The sequence below is a fragment of the Neodiprion pinetum genome, chromosome 4 (assembly GCF_021155775.2).
Source record: "Neodiprion pinetum isolate iyNeoPine1 chromosome 4, iyNeoPine1.2, whole genome shotgun sequence".
In the NCBI taxonomy this organism is placed as follows: Eukaryota; Metazoa; Arthropoda; class Insecta; order Hymenoptera; family Diprionidae; genus Neodiprion; species Neodiprion pinetum.
The window spans coordinates 41,432,612-41,449,538 of NC_060235.2; the positions used below are offsets into that span (position 1 = coordinate 41,432,612).

General features: G+C 40.7%; 1 protein-coding gene across 6 annotated transcripts in view; it reads left to right on the forward strand.

The window, feature by feature from the left end:
- The window catches only part of LOC124216394 (GATA-binding factor C), a 116,358-nt gene that overhangs the window by 63,857 nt on the left and 35,574 nt on the right, over positions 1–16,927 (forward strand). For 3 of the 6 annotated variants that reach the window (XM_069135523.1, XM_069135520.1, XM_069135521.1), the window contains exons 2-4: positions 1,249–1,973; positions 10,691–11,719; positions 15,506–15,681. In XM_069135523.1, the coding sequence (XP_068991624.1) occupies positions 1,772–1,973; positions 10,691–11,719; positions 15,506–15,681 (1,407 nt within the window). In that variant the 5' untranslated portion in view covers positions 1,249–1,771. Of the gene's footprint in view, positions 1–418; positions 440–1,248; positions 1,974–10,690; positions 11,720–15,505; positions 15,685–16,927 lie in introns of those variants that run through there. The other 3 variants (XM_069135522.1, XM_069135524.1, XM_069135525.1) reach the window with 3 other exon arrangements.

The window sequence follows — 16,927 nt, forward strand, 5'->3', positions numbered from 1 at the left end:
GGAAAAAAAATTAAGCTTAGCCGAGTGAACAGAGAGAAAAACGAAACAAAATTGAAGAAAAAACAAAAAAAAAAAAAAAACTACTTTCAATAAATAAACAAACAAGAGAAAATGTATCTATAAATCGATGTACGCAAGGATTAGTTTTCTCATTCTAAATATCGATTATAATATGCGTGCGTCTTTTTTTTTTCTTTCTTTTTTTTTTTTTTTTTTTTTTTTACCTACATTACGTACACAGTGCAGGTGATGATGATGATGATGATTTAGATGATTTAGATCTTGGGCGAGCAGAGTGATACGGACAATCATCGATCACTATAGAAGCTTATTTTCTTAGAGGAACCGATACTGGATCGGTAAATCTCGGTGCGGGCTAATATAGCTCTAGGTTGGTTTTGGGGCATGGCATGTGGGTTTATATCATGTGTATACACAGGTATGCACCCTGGGTTTCTTTCTTTCTTTCGTTTTTCTTTGTTTTCTTGTTGTTGTTTTTTTTTTTTTTTTTTTCATTTATTTTTATTTACTCGGTAGCTACACAATCAATTAGGCCTCCAGCTTTCCCGTCGATACGATTGTGTGTTGGTTTTTACATCGTGAAACGTCGAACGGTTCTCGATAAAGAAGTCTCGCCTCCCTGTAACATTTCCGATTAATGGAACCGCATTCGTAATACGGTTATTCGATACATATATTATATACATATGTACGTATATACTTCGTTTGTAATTTAGCATTGGTAAATATTACAAGTAGAGAGAGAAAGAGAGAGAGAGAGAGAGAGAGATAGATTGATACGTATTAATAATATCAGCCCTACGTGAATTATAGCGATAATAATCGTTATTCGTATTATTATACGAAGCGATGAATTTTATCGCCCGTATTTGTTTTTTTTTTTTTAATTTTTTTTTTTTACAAACGCCTTTTCCATTTCATTGTTCACTGCACAGCTTGCGGACAATTTTCGCAAAAGACGCGAGACGTCGACCCTCGATTTTATTTTATCTTATTTATTCTTTCATCTATTCTCGCTTTATTTACTCATTAACATAGAATCAGAGCGATGCAAGATAAACAACTGATTATATTATTGAACGAAAATTGTCATTTTTTCCTTGTTGTTGTTGTTATTATTGTTATTAAATCACAGTTTATACGCTATACATGTATGCATAAACTATCTATGAACAAAAAATTCGTCGAAAGAAACCAAATAACGCTGCATGCTCATTTTTGTTTCAGATATAAAAAAAAGTAAGGAAACTCGGGAGAGAAAATACGGATCGGATTAGATTCGCGTTTAACAAATACAGTCGGGTTCCATTTTTCGTTTCCTTTGTTTTCTTCACCACACTCTGTCAGTGTGATATCCATATAATATCTTTCGTCTCGGTATACGGTAGAAAAAAAAAAAAAAAAAAAAAAAAAAAAATATTCTCTTCCCCGCATCTCCGTACTCCAGCCAAAGAATACAGAAAAAAAGTAAATAAAAAATAAAAAAAAAAAAACAACAATCTTTCTCTCATCTTCTATCACACTTCTGTATACGGACAAACGCACACACACACACATATATATATATATATATATATATATAAATATATACATACACACGTATATCTCTCTCCAATTTCACTTCAACTCGATCGGCGCAGTCGCGATCCAATATTCGCCGAGTTACTTGGAATACCGTCGTCCTGAGCAGCTCCAGTTCTCGATTCACCCCGAAAGTCGAGGGATAAAAGCTACGAAAATTCTGGACATAATGGACATGAGCAGCGAGTCGAGCTCTACCCGATGGTACGAGCCGCCCAGGGGATCCCTCGAACCTCCGACCGGTTCCGGGTCGTTGGCTGCGGGTGGGGCCGGCGTCGCGACGCCCGACTACAGGGGATACTACCCCCATGCTGCACCGACGCCTCACCACTCGGCCGCCGCGCACGCCGCCGCCGCCCACTACGCCCACAGTGAGTACCCCGAGCAGAGTTGGCCATTTTTATTTTTTTTTTTCTTCTCAAACATTATTCACCGAGAGAAATTTTTTGTTCCCGTTATACCGCTCGGTCCTTAACTATTTTCATTTTTAACCGCGATCGAAAAATATGGTTCCAGGTACGAAATGGAAAATTAGTTTTCTAGCTGTTAACGGAAAGTCTGGTACTTGTTACTATTCTTTACTCGTTACGATCGCTGTTGCTGTATATTTTCTTGCTACTGTTGCGAAAATTTAATGCTTGTGCAACGATGAATTTCACGCTGATGCCTTGTTTAATTGAAAAAGCAGAGTAAACCGGAGAAAATGATTTTGCGTTGCAGTTATCAAAAAAGTTTCGACGGTAGCGCAAAATGGTTAGGCGTACCTCGTTTTTCGTAATTCCAACGATATTAGAACAGTTTTTTCTTAACGATACCTGTTTTACGCAATTTCTATACTTACTGTAAACAAACGAAATTTTTCTCGGTGTATATTTATGTGTTTTTTTTTTTGTTTTTTTTTCTTCTATAAATTTTAGCGTGAGCAAAAATTTTGTAAATTGACAACTCTTTTGTACAACGGTAAACGTGTAGTGGATTCTTAACCGTTTTTAACAGTCTAGATCACGACGTTTCGAGGTCTAGATCGTCTTCCGACAGACTACTGTGTGATCAATTTTTTGACAGGCGATATTCTTTGGAGAACGAATGAACGGATTTGGATTATTATTTTGGTCGCAATTGACGAATATTTTTTTTTTTTTTTTTTATTCAAACTTTCTCTCCAGAGTGATCGACGGAATGCGATGATTTTGGTCTGAATCGACGCAGCTTTTCTAAGCTTGGAAACAAATCAATTTTGGATTTTATCTGTCAAGCGGTTTTTGACTTTTATTCGAATAAGAAAATAGTGAAAAATCAAGAAATTTCTGCATTTGCTCATGTTTTTTTATGAGCTAGAAACGCATTTTAGTTCTTAGGCTGCGTATATCAAAGTCACCAAAATTGACCCACAGTTATACATATAGGTATACGAATAACAAATGTGCACGGTTAGAAAAAAAATGTCCCGGCAGGTCCACTAAAATTTTTTGTGTTGGTTTAACCATTTTTCAATGTATTACTATGTGAAAAACAAAAAAAAAAAAACGTACACTACAAATTAGATGTTGATATGAAAATTTACATGTTAAAATGAAAAAAAATGTGTTTCATATTCACTAACAGTAATGTAATAAATAAGACAAACATAAAGCGGACCTGCTGGAACATATATATATATATTAAAATTTTTCCAACTGCGTTTTTTCTAAAAAGTGTAAGCCTAACGAACATTAAGGTGTATACCAACATAATATGTATATATATAGAGAAAAAAAATAGTATCACGAACTATGCACGTCTTAATATCTGTAATATAACATCACGCGTAAAGAGCAAACTGTAATAAGAAGGATGTAAGAGTTGATCGAAAGATATCATAACGAGAAGAATAAGAATGTATCAAGAATCACAAGAGAAAGAAGCTACGTGGAAAGAGAGAGAGATATAGAGAGAGAGAGAACGAGAAGGGGGGGGGGCGAAGGAATAAAAAAGGGCTCGAAGAGATAAAACAAGTCAACGGACGGTCAAAAAGCTGCGGTATATAAGGAGAACGAAACTTGATCCGGCCGGGCAGATCTTGGGGTCCCAGGAACGCGATATCCCTGATTCGTGCCGACGTGCGTGGATCATACTGCGGCCCTCTGTTGGCCCGAGATGCGTATTGGGGGGGAAATAACATTCCTCTAATCGCACCACCGCATCATTTCTTCCCCTGACTTACACTCGCGTTGGTTCAGTATAAATATTACAAACCGATATGTATATTTGGATAAGCGTATAACTTGTAAGATAGATCCGGACTCGTGTAATCTACCGGCGAAAAAATTGTGTTACGGTTCCTCGTTCCAACAGCCGTGCGACTGCGTGACGATCTTTTTAACTTGAGATTCGAAATTCATTATCGAAAACGCGGTGTGGACTTGACGAATTCATTTACAAATCTGATAATGTTTTATACATGCGAAACTGTGGAGAATAGAGAATTTCATTCATGTTGTTTCCGACCTTCCTTCCTTCGGTTGGATCAGAAACAGTGTGGCAGTGATTCTAGAATCTTTAATGTTATACAGACTTTTCTCACTTGCATGAGTTTTATGACGAGGAGGATGTTCGGAGCTTTGGTGTAATACTTACAGATTCTATGGGAATATATGTATATGGACGTAGCTTTTTATACCCACTGTAGTCGCTTAGAGGTCGTTAATTCTTGAGGAACGTGTGACGCAGGATGGATTCTACAAGTTGTGGACCTGTCTGGATAACTTTTATCATAATGACCCTGTCGATACGTACTCAATATGCGGTTCATGACCGGCAACATTATATGCACGTAAAATATACACGCATTTAGGTATGAGGTACATTTGTAACTACTTATGTACTTGACCACATGATCGGTGACTTTCGACAAATACCGTAATAACCGTCTTGGATCGATGATTAGAAATCTCTGTTAGACTCTCCGTCGTCCCGAGCGTTATCGATATAGATTACTCTATGATAAAGACAACCTATTATACCTTTACCGATAGTTAGAAACTTGACGTATATATACATACAAGGTACGAGCATACACATAGCGATAGAACTAAAAGTTAGAACTGAAAGTTAAACTCTAATGAATTTTCTTACTCGAGATATTATTACCGTCGTCATGTTTTTGGAATTTTAAATTCTCCACCCTCGAATCAAACTCACTGATGATAATCTATCCCGCTGTTCCTAACGTAATATTATACCACTTTTATCCAACTAACTTTATCTGGTTTCGTAGTAGACACGTAATATAACGTAACATACAAAGTGTTTCTACAGCAATTCATTTTCGGAACTAACCAACCCAAGTGTCTACCAATGCGCGTGGATCCATTAATCCAACGAAACATCCATTCCAAGGATCACGACACAGACCCACGATAACAATGCCGCTTGCAGAAAAGCTTTGGGCTCTCCGTTGGTCTTCGATCGTGCCATGAGTTTGGCTTTCGCCTCGACCGAGGTGTCCGAAGAAGAAGCTGGTAGCTCTTTCAACGACCGGAACCCGGTTAGATCGGTTCTAGTCAAGCCAATGCCTATGGGTGGCATCCACGAGCCGATGGCAACACCTACCGAGATCCACCAGCTTGGGATACGTAGGCATCACGAGGAGGTTAGGTAGGAGCGAAGCGAACTGTATTACGTACCTTCCAGCCTACCTACCTACCTACCTACCTGGCTGCCGCGTGTCGCGTCTCTCGTCTCTCGGATCTCTCACGCACACAGGTATCAAACACCCGGAGGGATCCAGAAGAGACGCCATCTTGCGCGGAAACGCGGGCCAACGGAAGGCGGAGCCAAGTAAATGTTGCGACTGCTGCCGTCCCGGCATGCCTCGCTCTGCTGAACCCGTCCTGAGGCTCTACCTATCTGTCGCACGTCTTCTATGCCTCGGATCCGCGCTTCGCCTCGAACGATTTTCGTATCACGGGTTTCCAGGGATTGTCCGAGGTTCCTAATCGAGGCAACTTTTACAACTTCTTTCTCTGACTCTTATCCCTGGAATACAAAAATGACCAGATTTTTAAGCTGCGATTGCGATGTTCGATGAAAATGTTTGGAGAAAATTCGTGGAAACGCTCTAAAAGAGTAGGAAAATAAAGATTCCCCTGGGCTTGAAGGTGAAATCGTGATTCTACATTTAATAACGTGCTGTCGAACTTTGTTGGTCGGGATTTGTCCGGGCTTCCACAACAAGGTTTCCTCCCTACCGGTTCCTGACTAGGGCCTGATCGGGTGTTGGTCGGATTTCCCCAAACACTCGTTACAAGACTATTGAATCGTTCGGAATGCAGGGTTTTCTAATACAACTATTACGGTATTTCAAGAAGGTGGGGAAATTGTCAGCTCTCGTTGCACGCTAATTCGTTTTTTTTTTCTTTTCTTTTTCCATCGTGCCAGAAGTTGCCGCGTATACCAGACACGGGTTCAAGGCAGTTCACTCGGTCGAGACGAAGTGTATATAAAGTAAATGTAAACGTTGTCTATATAGGGCTATCTGAACACCTCGAACTGGTCGACGGACAGGCGCCAAACTGGGTAAATCATCGCGGAAGGAAAGGAGAGAAAAAGAAGGAAAAGAAACGAAAGCTGCAACTCGTAAATTGCCTTTTTTATTGTCGTCATAAATTACAGGTTAGACATTGTAATTCAACAGGATTCTTTATCGGGTGTCGTACGATAGTTGATTCCAATCTATTCATTCCTCTTCGCTGCATACTTTGAATTACACTTTGATTCTCTTCGCGGAAAAACGACGCTTACACACTGTTACTTATTTATTTATTCATTTACTCTTCTCTCTGCGTGAAGTTGATGCGTGCGTCGGGCATCACGCATAGATTCTCCATTCGGTTTAATTCAATTCAGACAACGTCAAAATTCGGTATTAAAATCGATTTCACACAGCTATTGTCGCGTTGCGTATATATCGCCACAAAAATCTCTCGCACGTGCTGCAATGATTGATGCAACGGATAAGAGACACAGGTATTAGTTGGAAGCGAATTTCTACACGAGAGAAGTATTTTATATATACCTACACGCGTATCGTCTATTATTCGGGATGAAACGAGCCACACAGTCTATTCAGTACGAGGTGCGAGAGCAATTATTTAAAGTAGCTCCTGGTCCTTTGATCTCTGCACTCCTGGTCAATACGCTTTCCGTGCGATCGCAAAGTGCGAGTAACCGATTATCGAAGACCCGTTGCAACGTTGATGCAGCAACAGTAACCGAAACACGGTCGAACGCGCATTTCTATTCACACAAACCGTGCAAAACCATCTGCTACAGAAGGGGGGGGGGGGGGGGGAGGATTGCCGGTACCTCTAGAAATCACCATGTTATAGCTTTATTATACGATCTCGTTAAACTGAAAGGAAAAATCCCATGCATTCCCGGTGATCAGTAGCACCGCGATACAATTTGTAAATTCGATTTGTAAGATTTGTCAAAATAGTTGCGAAATTGATGGTAATCTCGTAAAGAAGCCTCAACGCCGCCATTTTGCCGCGTGATTTTCATGCGTTTCCAGGTACGATCCGTCGGTAAAGATAAGCCACGTGGCAAAAATATAGTACAGATAACGATAGCCGGGAGTTGGCCTATACATATGTATGTAACAACATATGTCTGCAAACAAAAACGTTGGGAATAATTTACTTATACATATATACTGTGTGTACATGCTAGAAAAGAGATGAAAAAGTAAAACATCAGTTTGTGCAAGTCGTTGGAATCAAATATAAGTAATTTCGAATACCGTTCGTTGAACGATGTATAAAAAAGTATAACGATTATCAGACATTTTTCTGCGAAACGCGTACGCGGTGTATATTGTAACTTGATGTACAATGTAACCCATAGATTAACTCTGTTTACCATTTGAGCGAGACAAAACGACGAAAAAGTTTTGAAAATAATGGTCTGAAATGGCGGGTGAGGGGGGAACAACCGCTGCAGAGGCGTGTAAAACTGGACTGGTTTTCAGAAGAAATATTATTCACATTAAACGGTGCGGTGACCGGAGATAACGGATATGATGAATCGGGGTTGGTGCCTTATTTAGCAAATCCATGCGAAATTTCATGGTGGAATACGGCGCGAATGCGCATAATATGCGTATAACGCCCAAACTGTCCTCTCCGTAGACACGTGTGTGTATTATAGAAGGGTGCGGTTTGAGCCTAAATTAATGTCCGTAATTCAGCGCCGTTGGTAAAACAGTCTTGTTATCAGCGTATGTCCTGAAGGTGGCCGCGTGCTGTACCAGCACAGACTGCTGTCGAGGAAGGAGGCAAGAAACGCAGTCGATATATCGATACGATGCTCAGCCAACTTCACCGCGTCCCAGCTAATACGAGCCGTGTGGATAACCTAATAATAATATGTTGCATTAACTACACGCTAACGATTATTATATTCCATAGGTTGGGTTAATCCGACACAGCGATCTGCGCAGCGTCTGAAACTCGCTTGTATGCAGGGTGTCCGAAGATATATTTTAGCCGAGCTTGGTGCGAATCTGCAGAGTCAATATTTGTCTCGGCATGAAAGTTAAGAGCTTTTGGAAACTCCGCGGGGTGTTCCATGTACGGGGGGAGCACTGAAATTAAATCGCCAACGTTCGCATTGAAATTTAATGCGATTTTAACGACGCCATCGAAGGTGATCCTCTACTCCGCATCGAGTTCGCAATCAAACTAAGATTAACGGAAAAACTGTTCCACCCTTCCAAACGATCCCGGTTTCTGGTTCACTTCGATCTCCTTCTTTCTCTTCAGCAACGTTCTTCTCGTTCGAATCCAGTTTTCACCTACCGCTATTTAAAACTATTGCACCAGTTGTTTTGAGCTGACGAAATGATTTTGTCTCTTTGAAACCTTTGGTGTCTGTACGGTGTTTTCTTTTTTTTTTTTTGCAGAGATTGGAACGAAGATTAGAAATGACGATTTTCTCATCACATCGTTAAAATCCTGCAGGATGTTAGTGTGGGATCCCAATACGCCAGCATTGAATTGAAACGTAATAAGCCTCTGTGCAATTACTCTGTGTAGTTTACATATTTTTACGATTATCGGTACAACACATGCAGATCCGAGTCGCAATTTAACGCCTTCGTTAAGCTCTACGTGGGGTTTAAAGATGGTAAAGTAGGTTCTGTTTCAATGCAATATCAAACCCTACTTTGACGCTAAAAATGTCCGAAATTTTCCGATTAACCAAGCTTAGGCTGAAAGTAGGGTCTATTTAGAACCTCCGTTAAACCTTGAGAGGTAAAGTTAAACCTGCTTGCTCGAAACCCTCCTTTCCAAGGATTCTAAGTGATTACCATTGAAATACAAAAAATACGATTAAAACGTACGAAATCAAATTAAAATCCCAACAAATAGCAATTGGCTTACACTGTATGAGTTCAATCGTATTTCCGCTATATTCAACCACTTGAAAGGGTTTTCGTATTCGTAATAACGTCGAATAAATACAGTTGAAATGCGATACTTCATTTTCGGATGATATTGAAAAATAGGGTCTGGTATTTTAATTTTTAGGAGTTGAAGGTTCAACTTAGAATTTCTAGGGTCAGTTTCCTTCAAAGTAGGCTTATATAAACCTTGGTGGGGTAAAATGTAGGCGCTAATTTTCGACTCGGTTAGTCAAAGACGTCGAGACACGGTTTCCATTGCGTCGCAGCTACGAGAAACTTTGAAGAGGCATATATTCCACGATGATAATAATACGGAAAAAGTAAGGAATGACGAGGGGAAAAATAGACGATACCGTTATTAGTTCACCGTATACCTGCAGCAATACGTATACGCCGATAATAATCAGCTGCAGGTTATATTATCGTCGTCACTACACGGTGTTGTAGCTAACTTTTCGGAGAGCCTTGGGCCCGGCTCTTGACTCGCGGTAGTTACGGTAACAGACCATTAGAGCTGGACGTAGGTACCAGCGTACATATTATTACATATTCCACGGGATGTGGGGACAGTTATGGCGTAGGTTATACAGTACGATGATTTGTGGCAGTGTATTATAGTTGTGATGGTACGCGACTGGCGACGTATTTGATTCTCGAAGAAGAAGAAGACGAGGAAGAGACGGAAGACCACAGTCTGCAGGAAGTCACTTCGAATTCTTCTCACGTACTTTTTAACTGCCTATAAGTACGCTGTTATCGATGAAATTCTCGGCAGAAAACTCGTAATCTGAATCTCGACTCGCCGAGCATCGTTGCACGATTAAATGACAACTTAAATAAAGATCGCTATCCATCGTATTCCCGTCGGTTTATTGCGGAAGATGTACTCGGATGTACACTCGATGAGTTATACACTCCAACTTCCAACTCTGATGTAGGTACCGACGTCCGGCACGCTTTCTCATGGGTACCTGCTCACGTGCTCTTTGAACCTGAAAAAGATCCCCCCGAAATTTCCCGTCATGGGGTTCTGAAATGTCCAGGATTTGGTAGGGAGTTGAAATGGCGTCCTATGTCAACGCGTCCCTATTAATTCCCGATCGGGGCCAAGACGGGTATTAAACGGACTTCCGCAAAAATAGATTTAGAATATCGTCGGTGAGATTTTCAGACTTGGGTGAACTAAAGCGATAAAAGCAACGGTCGTTCGGCGCACAAGTGAGACCAAAGTCTGTCATTAGGTGCGTGAAATAGCTCGTGCGTGGCGAGTTCAACTAACCGAATGTAGCGTACGATGTATATCGCACTGTGGCGTTAAGAAGGTGGAAAATTGTTGTAAAGTTTCAATCCGTAACAAAAATATGGACTCGGAAAAAATGTAAATTGATGTCCTAATTCTTGAAACGTATTTTCGTATCTGAAAAGACCGAAAATCGAATTGAGGTTAGATGGAAGCATCGGTGGATAAACGTAATACATGAATGTTGTTCCACATTACAGTATTTGACGTTTCGTCAAAGTTTGATTTCCTTCCTTAAAATTTCGGAATTATAATTCCACCCCATCGAATCCATGTCCACACGGTGACATCCTCGCTGATGATCGTGTATTCCAGGTATAATAGATTTTGTTTGATTGCAGGCAGAATGTCGAGCGGCGGAGTGACGAACGGAGGTGGTAGCCAAGTGTGCAGACCGCACTTCCACAGTTCGGTACTTCACCCTTGGTTGTCGGGTTCGAGTGCGGACAGTAAACCATGGGGTTTTCCATCTACGACGGCGTCGACCGGAGCGACGTCGGGTTCGGGCGAAGACAAGCCCCAGAGTCCGTTGGGCTCGTCGCTACCGCCGACGTCGAGCAGCCTGACGAGTCACGGCGGAGCGGCTTCCGGTCACCACCTCTTCTCGTTCCCGCCAACACCGCCGAAGGACGCGACGCCGGACAGCATAACGACGAGTACGACCTCGAGCTCCAACAACAACAACAACAACAACACCAGCAACAACAACAACAACAACAACTCGAGCTCCCTCGGACTCGGGGGCGGAAGCAGCGAGTACCAGGCGGCTGTTGCCCACGCCGCCGTTATGGGGGCGTTCATACACCACCAGGACGCCCTCGGCTCGACTTCCGGAAGTTCCTGCGACGTGAAGCCATCGGTGATGCTGGGTCACCACCACGGCGCCTCCTCGCCACCCCACCAGCACAACGGATCGGGGAACTCCGGGCAGGTCCAGAAGCAGCGGGAAGGTAATAACCAATCTGCATCCGGGTCTGTCAATCAGGCTAACCAGCAGCAGACTGGTGCGGCCGGTGGTGTCAACCACCAGCAGCAGCAGCAACAGCAGCAGCAGCAACAGGATTACCAAAACCAGGGCGCTACCTCACCCCGGGACTCCTATTCCACATCCCATCATCCATCCGCACCGTCCCAGTACGATCCATCCGCTGCTTACAACATGTATCAACACCTTCAGTACTCCGGTCATCACTCCCACAATCCCCACAACGGGCCGACTATATTCTCGGGGAGTCATCATCCCACTACCGGCGTACCCGGAATTAGTCCCGATGCTAAACTTCTCGGTTCGCACGGGAACACGCCTAATTCACCCGGGTCGCAACAGCAACAGCAGCAAAAGCCAAGGAACAAATCCAGAACGTCCGCCGGTAAGCGGGACTCTATCAGAGATTTTTTATTTTTTACTTCTTCGTTGTTTATTATTATTTTTATTATTATTGATATTATTACCATCATCATGGGCTTTCATTCTTTTCTTCTTTCTTTCGTTTATTCCTTTCGATTTTCTATACGTAATACTCGTTTCTTCTGCCTTTTCGGGATTTACTTATACTGCCATATTGGTTTTTCTCTAATTCGTTCCTGGATATAATCGTGTTTGTCAGTTTTTGGTTTTATTTCTCTCTTCCTACCATTGTAGGACAAACATTTTTCACCTTCTCATAATAGTTTTGGGTATCGGTTTTATTATTTTCCTGTGTTGTATCGATTCTTTTTACTTCACTTTCATTGTTTTCCATTTTCATAAGCTTTCGGTGGCGGTCGATTTTTAACGCTTGCTGTCAATGATTTTTTTTTTTTTTTTATCACAATTTATTCCGTATATTCTCAATTTTGAGTCCCATTACGATGTATTACATACATTTCGAAAAATAGTCAGAAAAACGATATTTTTTAGCTCACCCACCAGCGTACCGTCAATTTTATTATTATACTGTTATCATTACGATTATATTATTATTATTATTTATTTATTTATTTATTTATTTCAAGAGAAACATTATTTCTTTCTCCGTTTATTCTCTTACGTTATATTTCTTATTATCTTTGTTATTACATACATATTAATATATATATATGTATATGTATATATATATATATTTATATGGAGGGCACACGACTTTGTATTTTGGCTCACTGGTTTTTTGAGTAGCACCCACGAACGCGCACGACACGATGAAGCACTTTTTTGATGTGGTGTTGCTACAGTTTTTTCACAACGCAAATTTCAAACCGTATAATTATATACGTATTTGTATGTGTTTTTGTTTTACTTTTTTCGTTCTTCTAGTGGAAACGCAAAACTTTCTTCATCGTTAGAAATCGAATTTTTTCCGCGGCCGCGTTTATGCACGAATAATACAGAATTTTACGCGACATAATAATTATAAAATTTTCTTACGAAGAATCTGCGAACCGTTAATTATAATCAAAAAATGAGATTTGAGGTATACAATTAGTAGAATCTTGATTTTTCTTCGTTTCGTATTAACTTTCTTTGAGTTACTCGGATTTCCGGAAGTATTAAGAGAGGGAAAAAAACAAAAAAAAAAAAAAAAGTAGTAATTGAAAAAAATGTGAAACGCGCGTGTATTGTACGGTGTAGTAAAATGAGATACTAAGGAAGAGAAGAATAATAGGAAGATTACAAGACGAAGAAAAAATAACGCGTTAAAAATGCCGGATACCGCACAATTGCGGTAATTGTTCTATAGGTATATGTATACCTACACGTATACATCTAATACATAGGTATAAAATATATATATATATATATATATAATATATATTGTAACTAGGCTGGCATTATACCTGACGCGTTAAAAATCGTATAATTCTAGGAACAATGGGATTGACTTCACGCCATGTAGAAGACCGCTAATTAAGTGACTTACAACACAAGTATATTGTAACTGCTTGAAGACCGCGCCACGTATCTAAGAAAGATCGAGGTAGTGCTGAAAAAGAAGGAAAACGAGAGATTAAAAAAAAGTCAAAAAATGGGAACACAAAAAAAAAAAATAAATAAATAAATAAAGTGAGAAAGAAATTTAACAATCCCGACGGTTGTCACGCTTCGAATATATATATATATGTATACCTACCGTTTGAAAATCTACTTCTCAGAGAAAAGGATGTAAAATTGAAGATTTAGATTTTTAGCAAGATCGATTTCGAGGTATTCAGCGTTTGGCGATATATCATAGGGGGTTAAAAATTGAATTTATAAATGAAAACGCGTAATCTCGGCATTAATTGTTTCTAATCGAGTATCGATTGTATAAAGGACAGGATGTGCACATAATCCAGACACTGAGACGCGTATAGTGGAAAATTGATATTAATTTTAAGGGGTTTACAGCATTCGGTGTTCCTCGTGAGTGAAGAATTCATACAAAGATCGGGAAGTTACGCCAATTTCGGTTCACTCGCCGGTCGTCAGTGCGGGGAAAAAACGGCGTGGCAAATATTTTGCAATTTTATTATACTCATCTCGAGGAGAGAATTATTACATACATATTACGGCGAGGAACCCGTGCAGAAGTGTGTAAATTACACACGGCAGGAGCGGCGAGCAGCTCAGGGCGTTTTGAGAATTCCATAACGTCGTTCACGCGTACCTGTTACTTCTTCTTCTTCTTCTTCTTCTTCTTCTTCTTCTTCTTCTTCCTCTTATTATTCATATTTTTTTTCTCTTCCGCTGTGGGAATTACTTTGACGCATTCGAGTTGTTAATGACTGGTAGGATAACTGTTATTTTTCACGCGTTACTATTTTAACGCCCTGCAGCTAGGTTGTACGATATATCAATGCGGCTCTTGTAGGGGTTCCTCCAACTGTCCGCCCATCTCATAAACGAAGAAGGTATACTCAATTATTCGAATCAACGATCGATAGTATGCTTTATACCCCTCCGTTGTACAACAGCCTCGCCTCCGTAATACCTCGCTCCGAAATACATAACTCGGTCAAAATTATAAGAACGATATTACGGCGCGGGTTAAAAACAATTAAAAAAAAAAAAAAAAAAACCGTATAATATATGTAGGTATATACCTACAACGCGGAGTATAATATTAATCAAGATATCGATAGGAGGAGCTTTCAGACCCATTTTTCTTGCGCGTATATTCGTTCGATATATTTCAAGCTACACTCGAAAATAGCTAGAATCGAATTGTTTAGCAGATAAATTTGATTGGATAGGGAATTGAGCCAAACTTGTGAAAAAAACGAAACGTGTTTATTTTTTATTTTTTCAATACACATGGATAGATTCGTGATGATAAATTTAAAAATTTTATTTAAATTTAAAAATTTAAATAAAAAAAGATGATAATTTTGTCATCTTTAAAAAACCTTCCCGAGTTCCTTTCCGTTCCAGACCTTGACAATTTTTATACATATATATATATATATACACACACACACACTTTACCTCATGTATAGTTTGAACGAGTCCGTTGATTCGCCCACAGGGTTATGACGGTATTTTGTCACGTAACCTTGCGACTACTAGCGCCTGTATAAATAAACATCACACCCATGTACTCCGAAATTTGAATCGCGGTGTTTGAGTACCTGCGCTAATCGTCAAATGATCCACCTACGCACCTCACCTGTCCCGCCATTTGTCTACGCCTAAGATGCCGCTTTGCTCTGGTGATCGCTTTTGGTATGTCTGTCTGCATGCTACTGGGACTGCTTTTTAACAATATTATAAAACAAGTAAGCTAGAGTGAAGAAAAAAAAAAATAAAATAAGGGAGGTAGTCAGAGAGAGGGGAGAAGAAACACAGAATAACAATAAAATAACTGAGGCTTATACCGTAGAACACTTTGTCGTTTTATCGCAAATATTATAATATACGTATATATAACAATTATACACCGATAAGTCAGAACACCGCTCTTGTACAAAACAGTGAAGTTTGTTGGAAAATTTGCAAAAAAAAAAAAGAATTTTGTTTTGTACAAAGCGGTTGTATTCACTGCTCTCAGCACTTTCGTATAATCATCGTTGAGGACACTTGATTGGGCCTCTCTTGAAAGTTTGCGGGCAGCGAATGCTGGCGGGTGATATAAAAAAAAAAAGAAAAAACAAACGTAATAAATAAATAAAACAAAAGAAAGACCCCCATGACGATTAACCAGATCTTTTCTTTTCTCCGGCGTCGTTTCGACCAGAGGGTCGCGAGTGCGTCAACTGCGGGGCGACCTCAACTCCTCTTTGGCGACGGGACGGGACGGGACACTACCTGTGCAATGCCTGCGGTCTCTACTACAAGATGAACGGACAAAACCGGCCACTCATCAAGCCGAAACGCCGCCTGGTAAGTACCTAAGCCTAGATCCTTAGTCGGTAAGAGTTTCTTGTCGGAAATTTGAGGGAAAAGTTAGCAAAAGGTTCGGTAAAAGCTTCAAGGATCGATAGTCACGCGCCAAGATCAGAGCTTTGGGAAACTTGGGTAAATTGAAACACTGGCTTTCGGTTGTACGAGAACCTTCCGAACCGCAGATATTATTAAGCGGTGCAGGATAACGTTCGGCACGTATACTTACTTGCGGGGATTCGAATGGAATTCGCTAACTGTGCACAGAGAACCCGATTCGCTCGATAGGTGCTGCGCCAAAGCGGGTAGAATTGCACCACGCGATGTTCGACCCTCCTTCTTATCCTCCCCCACTTCCTTCCTTCAAAACACAATCGGGAAAGTCGATATCACAGTTTTGGTAGCTGTTGAAAGGTGGTTACCAGAATTCAACCGTTACCGCAAACGCGCCCGGCTTCACGTTTGCATTGACGGTGTGATCCACGAACTGTATCCCCTTCTGTGAACTGAGTTCCTTCTTCGTTGTAATTTCACGACTACTTCTACTGTACTGGTAAAGTCTGAAAAGCGATTAATAAACGCGACCGAAGAAGAGACGAATGGGACATGACATGCATTTCGTGTAACAGGGGTAAAGAACCGATTCGCGACCGGTTTATGCAACCATCAGTCAAGCTTGTATATCGGCAATGTGTACCTTGTTGGTTTTTTTTTTATTCTTCTTCCATCAATTCTCGCTCGTACATCTGTAAACTTGAATTTAAAGTTATTCAGAATCACTCGGGTCACGAGTGTCTCATAAGAAAACATTGGCAATTCATCACTGTGCAAAAATTCCTTGGTACATGTACTCGTGATAGTGGCGTAAAGCGAGTTCGTTGCACCTTCGAGTGTCTGAATGGATAAGAGATGCTTTGACCGATCTTCAACGACATTATCACGTCTTCGCAAGAACGGTTCTTTCTTTTTTTTTTTTTTTGATTCCACGAAGCTATGTAAGCTGGGAATGGAAACTCGCTCAATCGATTACCTGGATGGGAATATCAATCTATCGAGTCGTCGGTTTTCAAGGGCTGAAACTCACACTTTGCCAGCTGACTGGAGAACGGGGAACGAATATGTAGCACAAATATTTCGACGTGGTGGTGACGAACTGACCCGCCCACCCGTCACTCATCCGCTCACACGCGGTTCGACTAATACGCGAAGATTGACCATCGGCCCATCCATTTTAGACGAGCAC